The sequence below is a fragment of the Gracilinanus agilis genome, chromosome 4 (assembly GCF_016433145.1).
Source record: "Gracilinanus agilis isolate LMUSP501 chromosome 4, AgileGrace, whole genome shotgun sequence".
Lineage (NCBI taxonomy): Eukaryota > Metazoa > Chordata > Mammalia > Didelphimorphia > Didelphidae > Gracilinanus > Gracilinanus agilis.
Window position 1 is genome coordinate 509,873,217 of NC_058133.1, and position 12,367 is coordinate 509,885,583.

General features: G+C 49.8%; 1 protein-coding gene across 2 annotated transcripts in view; it reads right to left on the reverse strand.

The window, feature by feature from the left end:
• Positions 1–12,367, reverse strand: part of DIS3L2 (DIS3 like 3'-5' exoribonuclease 2) — a 334,902-nt gene that overhangs the window by 6,732 nt on the left and 315,803 nt on the right. For both annotated transcript variants that reach the window (XM_044673271.1, XM_044673272.1), the window contains 3 exons: positions 1,341–1,524; positions 857–943; positions 376–523 (listed from right to left, as the gene is read on the reverse strand). In XM_044673271.1, coding sequence (XP_044529206.1) covers positions 376–523; positions 857–943; positions 1,341–1,524 — 419 coding nt within the window. The remainder of the gene's footprint in view (positions 1–375; positions 524–856; positions 944–1,340; positions 1,525–12,367) is intronic.

The window sequence follows — 12,367 nt, forward strand, 5'->3', positions numbered from 1 at the left end:
GGGGAGGGGGGCATACAGGGGCTGCCAGGTGGGGGTGGGGGGCCCCGGGGACTCCAAGAAGGTCAGAATGGAAGGAAGGGAGAAGCCCGGCCCCAGGGCTCTCAGCACCTTTTGCTAGCTTTCGCCAGGTGGGGCCCCCTTGGAAACCTATTTGGGACACACGGGGGTCTGTGCGCCCTGGCTGAGAACCCTCCGTCTCAAGGGGCCTTAGCAGGAGCCCTCAAAGGTCTGTCCAGCTCCGGGGGGTCCAGGCTAGAGCCCGGGCTGGCTTCCAGGGTGGCCACAGGCCCTCCTGCCACGAGAGTGGGGGAGCCCCTCCCTTAGTCCGGCCCACCTGGGAGTTGAGGGCTCTCGGGCTGTGCCCCCCGACCCTACCGAGGGAGGCGGCGAGGAGCCGATGCACCAGGACGTCGGCAAAGCGGCGGATGGGTGAGGTGAAGTGGGTGTAGAGGGGCACGTTGAGGGCGTAGTGTCGAAACTGAGCTGCGTCCTGGAGCACGCCCGTGCAGAAGTACAGGGCCATCTGGAGGGGGACGAGGGGTCAGAGGGCTGGCCTGAGGCCCAGGACACACACACACGGACACACACACACACACCACTGATTTTGGGGGGAGCCAGTCACTGAAGCTGGCCAGAGGGTCACAGGGACGCACATCCCCAGGGGACGGAATTTCTCAGGGCAGCTCAAATGCTGTCCCATCTCCCCCCCACCTCCCCTGCTGCCCCGGCCTCCCCCATGCTCCCCCACGTCCCCCGCTGCCCCCGCCACACCAGCACTCCAAGAGCGGCAGCCATAGCCCTGAGCACACTGAGGTGTGTGCCAGGAGGCCGGGCAGGGAGGGGCGGCCTCACTCACCTGCATAGGCCTCGAGCACATGTTGGTGAGCACTTCCTTCCACGCCAGGGAGTACATGTCGTCCCCAAACATCTCCGTCAGGCTTTTCTAGGAGAAGAATCCCAACATACCCTGAGTAAAATGGGAGCCGGAAAGGAGGAGGCAGGGCCGCGCCGGGCTCCTCTCTCTTCTCCCCGGAGGCCCAGCCACAATCTGGCCTTCTCTGAGAGAGGGGCCTGTGGGGCTCTGGGGAGGGGCCGAGGGCCTAAGGCTTGCCCCGAGTGTGTGGCCTCCAGCGGGACCCCCAGGGAAGAAAGCAAGAGGACCAGAAGCCCCAGCAAGACGGCAGAGGGCAGGCGCTGGCATTTCTAGGGTCCAAGAGGGCCTTGTCTTGCCTAAGTCACCCAGTGGCACCCCGATCCTCACCCCTTCCCTTCCCTCCATAGGGTCTGAGGGCCCCAAGTGAGGGGGCTCCAGGTGAGGGCAGGGGGCTGAGGGGACTCACGTGCAGGGCTCCCGCCGAGCTGAAGTCAATGGCCAGCCCCAGCTGGTCACAGAGCTCCTCGAGGTCACTCAGCAGCTTGCTCTGGGGGGGCGGGTGGCGGCGCAGCAGGGCCCGCTCAGGGAAGGCCCGGTAGATCTGGTGAGCCACTGCCATGTTGGCCAACAGCATGAACTCCTCCACCAGCCTGCAGAGAAGCATCAAAAAGGGAATAGCAGGAGGCCTTTCCAGGGCGAAGAGAGGAAGGACCCACAGGCCAGGGGCATGGAAGAGGCCGGTGGGGCCCGGAGGGCAAAGCTCTGGGGGAACCTTCTACAGTGGCTCCTCGGCCTGTCCCTGAGGGTTGGGACCGGCCCAGGGCCCTGCAGGAAACAAGCTGGATCCCAGTTCAAAGATGGTGGAGGAAGCCCTGGGCGCCTCGGTTTACTCTTCTCAAATCAGAGGGCTGGAGCGCCCGGTCCCGGAGGGGCCCTTCGGACCTAGTTCTGGGGGCGGCGTGCGCCAATGCTCCGTGGCCTCTGCTCCTGCACCCAGGCAGCCGGGGATGGCCAAGTACAGCCCAGAGCAGAAAGCACAGACCCATTTTTCACAGCAGACACCCAAAGATGCTCACTGTCTCATGTGGGCAGAAGGTCAGCTCAGGAATGAACCAAAGGCCCCTCCTGAGGACGAGAAAGGTCCCAGGGAAGCACTGTGGGGAGGGCCAAGTCCTGGGCCAGCAAATGGGGGACACAAGAAGCATCTAGGACGAGGCTGTCATTGAGTCAAGGAGAGAAAAGCCACTCTGCCCACAGTTCTTTGAAAATAGGATGGAGGGAAATGTACAATTAGTAATTGTGAATGGGGTGAAGTCATCCATAAAATGGAAGCAGATGGCAGAATGGATTAGAAACCAGAATCCAACCCTGTTTTTCACAAGAAAACACTTGAAAAAGAAAGACATACACAGAGTTAAAATAAGGGGATGGCGTAGAATCTATGTTTCAGCTGCCCTAAAAAACACAAATACATGGGGGAGGGCAGCTTCATGGCTCAGTGGATTGAGAGCCAGGCCTAAAGGTCTTGGTTCAGAACTGGCCTCAGACACTTTCTAGCTGTGTGACCCTGGGCAAGTCACTTGACCCCCACTGCCTTAGCCCTTCCAGCTCTTCTGCCTTTGAACCAATACACAGTATTGATTCTAAGAGAGAAGGTAAGGATTTAAAAAAGACAGGTGTAGTGATTAAGACTTCAAACAAGAAGAAAAACACATCCAATTAAAAGAAATAAGCAGGGAAACTACATCTTATTAAAAAGCACCATAAAAATGAAGCAATATCAACACAAAACATATATGAACTAAATAAATGGCAAGTATCCAAATTCTTAAAAGAAAAGTTAAATGAATTACAGGAGAAAGTAGAGAGTAAAACTATATTTATGGGCAGCTTCAACTTTTACCTCTCGGAACTAGATAAATCTAACAATAACAATAAAAACAATAAAATAGATAAGAAAGGAGGTGAACAGAAATTTAGAAAAGTTAGATATGATAGAGATAGATTTCTCTCTCTGGAGAAAACTGAATGGGGATAAAAAGGAATATACTTTTTTCTCAAGTGTATACAACCAAATGGCAAAAATAGTAAATGCATCCCTTTGAGATCATAATGCAATAAAAATTACATTCAATAAAGAGCCATGGAAGCATGGATTAAAAATTAACTAGAGGGGCAGCTGGGTAGCTCAGTGGAGTGAGAGTTAGGCCTAGAGACAGGAGGTCCTAGGTTCAAACCCGGCCTCAGCCACTGCCCAGCTGTGTGACCCTGGGCAAGTCACTTGACCCCCATTGCCCACCCTTACCAATCTTCCACCTATGAGACAATACACCGAAGTACAAGGGTTTAAAAAAAAATTAACTAGAAACTAAATAATCAAATCCTAAAGAATAAGTGAATAAAAGAATAAATCAATCATAAAAACAATAATTTTGCTAAAAAGGATGACAATGAGACCACAGACCAAAGATGGGAGGAATGCTGCAAAGGTAGTACTTAGGGGAAAATTTACATCTCTAATTGCATAGATCCATACAAGAGAAAAAGCAGATCAACAAATTGGACATGCAAAAAAGAACAATTAAAAATCCCTAATTAAATACCAAAATGGAAATCTTTAAAATCAAGAGAGATTAATAAAATTGAAAGTAAAAAGAACAATTGAAGTAAAACTAGGAGCTGGTTTTTATGAAAATAAAACAAAATAGATAAATCATTGGTTAATTTGATTTTTTAAAAAGAAAGAAGAAAACTAAATTATTAATATCAAAAAAGAAAAGGATGACTATATCACCAATTATTAGAACTCATTTTGCCCAATTACATGCCAGTAAAATTTGCAATCTAAGTGAAATGGATGAATAATGTAGAACTGTGCCCAAAGAGCCATAACACTGAATATTCTTTGACCTAGTGATACCCCAAAGAAATCTAAGAAAAGGGAAAAGGACCTATTTATACAAAAATATTTATAGCAGCTCCTTTTGTGATGGCAGAGAATTAGAAATCAAGTAGAAGTACATCAACTGGGAAATGACTGAATAATAGTATAGGATTGTGATAGAATAGTACTGTGCTATAACAAGGGTATATAACTGTGATGGAAAACTATTGCACTATAAGAAATGAAGAATAGGATGATTTCAGAAAAACCTGAGAAGAATCATATGAAATGATATAAAATGAAATGATCAGAACCAGGAGAGTAGTGGACAAAGTGAGAGAAAAATTGTCAAGATGATCAGCTGGGTAAGACATTTGGATCAAAACAGTGAGCAGACAATTCCGAAAGACCCAGGATGAAAGATGTCCCTGCCTCTCAAAAGAGAATTAATGAACTCTGAAGACAAAAGCAGACTTCTTAACTTTTTCCTGATTTTTGGGGGTCTGTATTTCTTCTGCAATATGTCTAATTTGGAAACAAGTTTTGCAGGACTTCACATGCATAATCAATATCAAACTGTCTGCCCTCTCAAGAAGGGCAGAAAGGAGAAAATCTGTGATTCAAAAATGTAAGAAGTTAATGTTTGAATAATTTTCACATGTAATTGGGAAATATTGAATGAAATTTAAAATTTTGGAAAAGTAAAAGTAGAAGCACAGAGGGACTTTCTTTAATATCCTAAAGCATGAGAGCATAAAAAGCATCCTTAAAAACAAGCATCATATACAATGGATATCTCTAGAACCTTTTCCAAAAAATGTGGAAGTGAAGCGTTGCCTATTCTCTACATTAGCTGATACTGTTCTAGAAATGCCAGCAACAAGAGGACAAGAGAAAGAAAGTAAAGGAATAAAAATAAAGAGGAGATAAAACCGTCCTTATTTATTGATCTTATGTTAGTTAACTTGGAAAAATCCTAGGAAATAAGCAAAGATACTAACTGAGACTATTAATAGTTTCAGCAAACTACAAGCTACAGACTAAATCCTCAAAAATCCACTGAATTTGTATATGATAACAACAAAACACAAGTAATAATAGAAAGGGAAATTTCATTCCAAATAACTACAAAATGCATAAAGTATCTGGGGATTTATCTACCAAAGCACACAAGATCCATAGTATGTATAATGGCCTCAATTGCAAAGTGTCTCTTAAAGAAATAAAGAACTTAAATAGATGGAGGAATAGTCAATGCTCATGGCATAGTCATGTCAGTGTAATACAATAGTAATATTTCCAAATTTAATTTAAACTTTTAATGTTATGCTCATTAAAGTACCAAGGGAATACTTCATAGAACTTGATAAGATAAGAAGAAAATTCATTTGGAAAAACAAGACTTAGAATATCAAGAGAAACAGCTAAAAGAAGTAGGAATGAGGAGGGACTAGACTTCCAGACCTCAATCATAAAACTGCAGTCACCAAAGCCATCTGGTATTAGTAAAAAAAGAAATGGATCAATGGGATGGACTAGACAAGGGAGAACCAAACAACAGAACTTAATGACTTGGTGTTTCATAAACTATCTAGGGAAAACTGAAAAGCAGTCCAGCAGAAAGTAGGTTTAGACTAACACTCCATAGCATCTTCCACAATCGATTCTAAATGGATAAGCAACCTTAATATTAAAGGTCATGCTATCCAGCCCCCCAAAAACCTTATTGGAGAAATAACCTGAATAGCTCTCCCAGCTTTGGGCCGGGCATGTAGTCTTACACATATAAGATGCCGAGATATTTACAGAAGATAAAATAGATGATTGATTACTTGAAGAGACAATCTTACTGCATCTAGGCTAAGAAGGGATAGAATGGGAACAAATCTTTATCACATTTTTTTGATGAGAATCTTGTATTCAAAATGCACAGACAATTAAAATACATGCACGTACATATGTATATGCACATGTGACATATGCTTATGTGTATGACTAACAGCCATTCTCCAAAAGAAAAGAGGTCAAAGTACATAAATAGTTCTTTAAAAATGAACTGGAAGTATCCACACTCATGAAAAAATGACCTAAGTCATTAATAATAAGAGAAACACAATGGTGACAAATCTGACACCCTGAAAATTGGCAAAGACAAAGAAAAAATGGCAAGAGTATGAGAAGACAGGCACACAGATACATTGTTGGTGGAGCTGTGAAGTGGTAAAACCATTTTAAAGCAAGTTGGAACTATGTGAATAAAGTGACTAATATATCTATCCTCTTTGAACCTGAGACTCTATTTCTGGGCCTGTGTCTCAAGAAAGCCCCCACAGCCCTCCTGGCGACTGCTAAGAAATGCAAACAAAGCAGATGCCCATCCACTAGGGGACAGCCAAACACGTCAGACAATTCCTGAAAAATGCTGCTTGTGAGAGATACAGCCGGGCCGTAGGATCCACGGAAAGTGATGCAGCAGGAAGTCAGCAGAGCCAAGACCATCCCCAGGGATCCCAGGGCCGTAAATGAGAGAAAAGCCCAAGAGGGGCCCCAAAACACCCCTAGAGACACCTCCGCCTGAAGAGGGGCACAGCTGTCACCCCGGCATGGTCTGGGTCTCTCTCAGGGCACTGAGCAGTTGTGCAGTTTTTCCTCCCTCCTTTGTCGTGGGGGCAGCTCTCGGGGAGGGGGTCACGTGGGCAGGGGGGTTCTGGGGACCAGGGCGGCAGCACAAGAAGCAGAGAGGGAGGCTCCCTTCCAAGCTCTGGCTCTGTGCCCGCTGCCTGGGCTTCACCAGTGTGGCCACCAGATGGCAATCTCGGGCCCCGTATGAGGCCCAGGTGAGGACCCGGAGCCAGAGGATGATCCATCCCAACACGCTCAGGAAAGCTGCTGGGGCCGCCGCCTCCAGGGGTCCCCCTCCCAGATCTGGGGGAGCCATCCTGGGAACATGTGTGGCCGCCGGCCCCTCCATGCTTGGCCGGGCTGAGCAGCAGGACCGAGGCTGCTCCCAGGGAAGGGAAATTCGGTCTGATGCCGGAGCCTGCTGCCTCGGAAGCTCCAAGGGGTTGCCTTTGGGGTGGCCTCTTCTGCCCCCAACTCCAGCCCGGGCATGAACGGAGCTGGGGCTCCCCGCATTTCCCCATCTGCCTGCAGGCACTGGACTCACTCCTTAGCAAGGTGCCAGGGTGTGTGCCACGTGCATGGACAGCAGCAGATCGCGGGGCAGCCAGAGGACTTTGGGGACAGAAAGCTGGACCTGGTAATGGGAGGTCCTGGGTTCCAGTGTGGTCTCAGACACTTTCTGGCTGTGACACTGGACGAGTCACTTCCCCCCATTGCCCAGCCCTTACCATCTTCTGCCTTGGCAGCCACACTTCCTCTCGATTCCAGGACAGAAGGTTCTGAGAGCATTAAAATACAAGGCGGCCATGACCCAGCCTCGAGCCTGGCCAGGGTCTGAGAGGCCAGTGGGAGGAGAGCAAGCAGCTCCGACACGTGGAGGGGCCTCCCCTACACACAGCCCTTGAGAACCAGTGTGTCCGGCTCTCCCTGGGGTCCCACTTCACAAGCCACCAGGGATAGAAAAACCGCCGCAATCCCTAAGAGCTGGGGCTGGATCCGAACCCTGTCCCTGGAGCCAGAAGAGCCCGGCAGAGCCCCTCCCTCCACAGCTCCTGCTCTGTCAAACGGGGGCTGGCCGAGGGGGGCTGCCCCCCACCCTGAACTTTCTGTTAGGCCGCTTCCTACCCCGAGCCAGGCCTGGGAGGCCTTCCCATCGGAGAGGCGGCCAGTAGGGGGTACCCCAAGCCTTCCCAATAACTAGGCCTAAAGAGAAACCGGAAGAGGCTCTGCCATCCCCTACAGCGATGCAGGCTGGCGCGGGCTGCCCGGCTGTACGGAGGGGCTGGTTGCTCGCTGGGCACAGGAAGGGAGGGGGCCGCTTCCTCCGGGCCGTCTGGTCGTGCAGGTCCCCGAGGAAAGCTGTGCTGGCAATGGGCCGGGGGGCGGCTGCTGCTCCCCACACCCTCCTTTAAAGGGCAAAGACCAAAGGAGGAAGCGATCGCTGCTGGCCTGGCCTGGGTGGACGGGGTCCACCTGAGCTGGGTGCTGGGCCCCAAGCGAGGATGCGGGCGAATGCAGCAGACCCTCTCCGGACCACTTGGTTAACCTGGGCCTAAAACAACTGGCTTGGAGCTTTGATGACAATCAGTCTTGGGCAGCTTTCGATTCATTTCTTCCAAAGGCCAAGTGGGTTCGCCGCTTCCAGGAGCTCTCGTGGCCTTTGGGTCGGGGACAGCCGGCGCTGGCAGGCTCGAGGCCCCAGGCATGGAGTCCTCTGGGCCGAGCCTCCCTTGACCTCCCGGTGGGTAGAGGCAAAGGGCTTCTCTCCAAAGGAGGTTCAAGGCTGCACAAAGCAGCTAAACCCAGAGAAGCCTGCAAGCCATTAGAAGGCAGCAGCCCAGCTCCCTCTCCGGGTTTCAGCAGGCACAGCTGGGGCTGGGAACTTGGGAAGCATCATCCGGATGGCAATTCCCCCACTTCCACGCCTGAGAGCCGCCAGCATCCCACGCACAGAGAGGCATCGACAGCGGCTCCAAACACATGACTGCAATGTGGTACCTGCTGGGCTGGGCCCAGCAGTGGGGCTGCCTTCGTGGGGAGGGAGCCTCGGGCACAGCAAGGCCCAGCACGCTGGCCTCCTCGGCTCCACTGGGGCCAAAGCAGGGACCGTGGAGGACCTAACCCAGCCAACGGGCTGCCCTGGGGAGCAGAGGCTCTTGGGCTTTGTGGAGCCCGTGGATTGGGAAGGGAGAGGAAAAGCATGTCGCTCAGCAGGCCCTCCTCAAGGTGGCTGTGGGTCACGTCTGTCTTCTGGCCTCTGTGACAAGGGATGGGGTGGGGGAGCCAGCGTGGGTGCCCTGATGGCTTAGTCCAGGCGGGGCGCCTCAAGAGGCCAGAATTCAGACACAGGAAAGCTTTTTCTCCTCTGAGCCGTCTCTCCTCTACAGCACGAAGAGAAGGGATAAGCCAGGAGCACGTCCTAATGGCAAAGCTAATCTCTCATTTTCAGAGAGCAAAGGCTGCTGTCCAGGGACTGAAGCCCACATACCTCCAGGAACCACTGGTGGGGAGGTGGAAGCCAGGGCCAGGAGAGCTGAAGGCTAGTCGGGGCAAACACAGGGCCGCGTCTACACAGACCCTTAAAGGCCGAGAGTGGGTCGTATCCATCTTCAGGTGCACCCACAACACAGAGGGGACTGAGGAGAGGAAGGCCGGGGTGTGGCCTCTCAGAGGACTGAGGCTCTCAGACTGGAAAAGAAAGTCCCCAAACTTTTAGAACATAAATCGAATGCAGCATAGATGGAAAGGTCTTAAGCACCACCTAGGACAGCGTGTCTCGGATGCTGCGTGGCTGGAGTTCAACAGAGAGTGAGGCTGGGTACCAGCTAGACTGAAGAATCACCTGCAGAGAGACGACACTTAACCTGCTGGAACTCGGGAGTTCCCAGGGAGGGCAGAGCCTGGGGAACACGCCTCAGCACGTGGTGGATGAGGACCCAGCACGGGAGCCTGAGGAGGAACACGGCTGTGCAGACGGGAGGAGAACCAGGAGCCAAGGAAGGAGAAAGTGTTCCGGATGAAGGAACAGCAAGGGGCAGTCAATAATCCACAGAGAAGTCAAGGCAAGGAGGGGAAAGGGAAGCACTTGCTGTGTGCCTGGCACTGTGCTGAGCACTTCACAACCATGATGTCACTTGATCTTCACAACCATTGCCCTGGGAGGCATGTGCTGTTATGATCCCCATTTTTTTTAACCCTTACCTTCTGCCTTAGAATCAATACAATGTGGTGGTTCCAAGGCAGAAGAGTGGTGAGGGCTAGAAAATGGGGGTTAAATGACCTGGCCAGGGTCATACAGCTAGGAAGTGTCTGAGGCCAGACCTTCTCCCAGGATCTCCCATCTCTAGGCCTGGATCTCCATCCACTGAGCCACCCAGCTGCCCCCATATGATGCCCATTTTTCAGATGACTAAATTAGGGCAAACAGAGGTGAAGTGATTTGCCCAGGATCACACAGCTAGTTTCTGAGGCTGACTTGAACTCAGGTCTTCCTGACTAGGTCAGCTTCTCTGTGCACTCTGACGTCCCCTAGTGTGGATTAATGAAAAGGACAGAGATTCTTGGTGACCCTGGAAAAACAATTTCAGTGAAGTGGCCAAGCTGGGAGCCAGACTGGAAGTCATTGTAGAGTGGTCATTGTAGAGTGGCTGCTGAGGAAGCAGAAGCTGTGAGCACACTTATAAAGAGGATTCTTTATAAGAATTTGGGGGTGAAATAAAGGAGGCTCTAGAATGACAGTTTTAGGGGAAGGCAGAGCTCAATTGAGGGTTTTTAAAGAATGGAGAGAGACTAGGGGTTGGGGGAGGGAGAGAGAGAGTCAGGGGGAAAGAGAGACAAAAGGAGGAATGGGGGAGAGAGAGATAAAGGTGAGGAGAGGAAGAGAGAGAGTTGGGGGGAGGAGAGAAAGAAATGAGGGGAGAGAGAAAAAGAGAGAAGAAAGAGGTAAAGAGGGAGAGAAAGAAGAATAAGAGAGAGATAGAGAAATGAATGGCCGGATGGATAATCAATTGCCCAATCAACCTCCCCCCCCAAATCTGGGTTAAGTACTCCATTAGAAAATGGGGTTGTATTGAGACCTCAAGAAGAGGGAGTGACTTGATCAGGAAAGGCCACATCTCTTCTTCCTCAGAAAAAGAAGCAGAAGAGGTAAAGCTGCAGTGGACTTATGGGTAAAGCATAAGTGGGGAGGGAGCTTGTGGAGGAAGGAGAAAAGGTACCAGACCTTCCATTTCCAGCCTTCAGAGGGAAGAGGAGTGGAGACAGGGGCCCTGCCACCACCTATGCGACTGTGCGCCTTCCATCTCCAAGCTCCTTTGGGAAGAGGAGTGGCACCTTCACTCAGAGATGAGCATTCTCCCATACTACATCCAAACCTCATTCCCATCCCCATCAACCCTTCCACTCCAAAGGTCCAACCAAATCCCATCCACTCTTTCCACAGTACCCCCTGGAATGCCTGTCCCATAAGCAACAAACTTCCCTTCATCTTAAATGTTTTTCTCTCCCAGTCCTTCCCTCTCCTAGCTCTTAGTGAAGCCTTGCTCCTCAGTGATGACATGGCCCCCCTGGCCATCCTTTATGGGAGATGCTCCCCATTGCCACTTCCAAGTTCTCCCCCTGCTTCCATCAGTAACTTTTCTTCCTCTGAGGTTCATGCTATTCATATCTACCACCCAATCAAGTCCTGGTAGCTGTTGTCCCCCATCCTTCTACCCTGAGTTCAGTAGCTGGTTCACAATTTTCTCTCCTCTAGAACGTCTGTCTTTATACTAGAGGGCTTCAATACACATACTAATTCTCCTTCAAATACCCTAACCACTCACTTCCTCAACCTACTCTCCTCTCATAAGCTACTCTCCCACCCTACCTCAGCCACACATAATGGCCACATCCCTGATCTTGCCTCCACCCACAAATGCGCCATGTTCGTGTTCAAGAATTCTGAAATTTTCCTATCTGGCCATAATCTTTTGGCCTTTCACCTCTCCCTTTGCTTGCCTGGCACAACGCTACTCTTTATTCTCACGTAACCTCCAATTCCTTAACCCTTTGATTCTTTCCCAGGTCACTTCCTCTGTACTAGTCACTCCCTTCTCATCTTGACCTCTTAGTGAACCGACTGAACCCTAAACTGTCCTCCTCTCTTGAGTCCATAGCCCTCCTATCATTGTGCAATCGTGCCCTGCCATGCATCATCCTTTTAATGGGGTAAGAAACTCCAAGTGAGGAAACTCCTTCTGTAAAAGCAAATCCTCAATGTTCTTTCTGCAATTCATAATTGAAGAGATTTTCCTCAGATTTTTTTATACCTTTAGAAAATGGCTCATTAAATTGTCTGTTGAGTGAAGGAGCATGGATGAATTTCAGAGGAATGGAGTTTCCATCATATATGTGCTGCTCACTACCTGGGGGACTCTGAACAAATCATGTCCCACCTCTGCCTCAGTTTCTTCATCTATAGTTATGGGGTTGGGCGAGATGACATCTTCTTAAACTCAACATACCCAAAACTTAACTCATTATCTTTCCCATTAACCCTCCTCCTCCAGCTATATTTCCTGTTCCTGTAGAGGCTTTCAATCACCCAGGCTCCCAACATCAAAATCATCCCAGACTCCTCACTATCTACCCCAATATCCAATCTGGTGCCAAGGTCTATCAATTTTCCTTCTGCCATATCTCTCCAATATGCCTTCTTCTCTCCTCTGATCCTGCTGCCATCTTGGTATATAATAACCTCCAGATTGGGTTATTGCAGTAGCCTGTGGGGTGTTTGTTTGTGGGAGTCTGCCTGATACCCCAGCCCATCCTCCAATGAACCCGTAGAGTGATTTCCCTAAAACATGAGTCTAATCATGCTACTCTCCTACTCAGTAAATTCCAGTGGGTTCCCATGGCTCCCTAACCAGTCTCTCTCTCTATGTCTGTTTTCTCCCCTTTCCAATCCTTCCACACAGCTGCCAAAATAATCTTCCTAGGTGACAGAC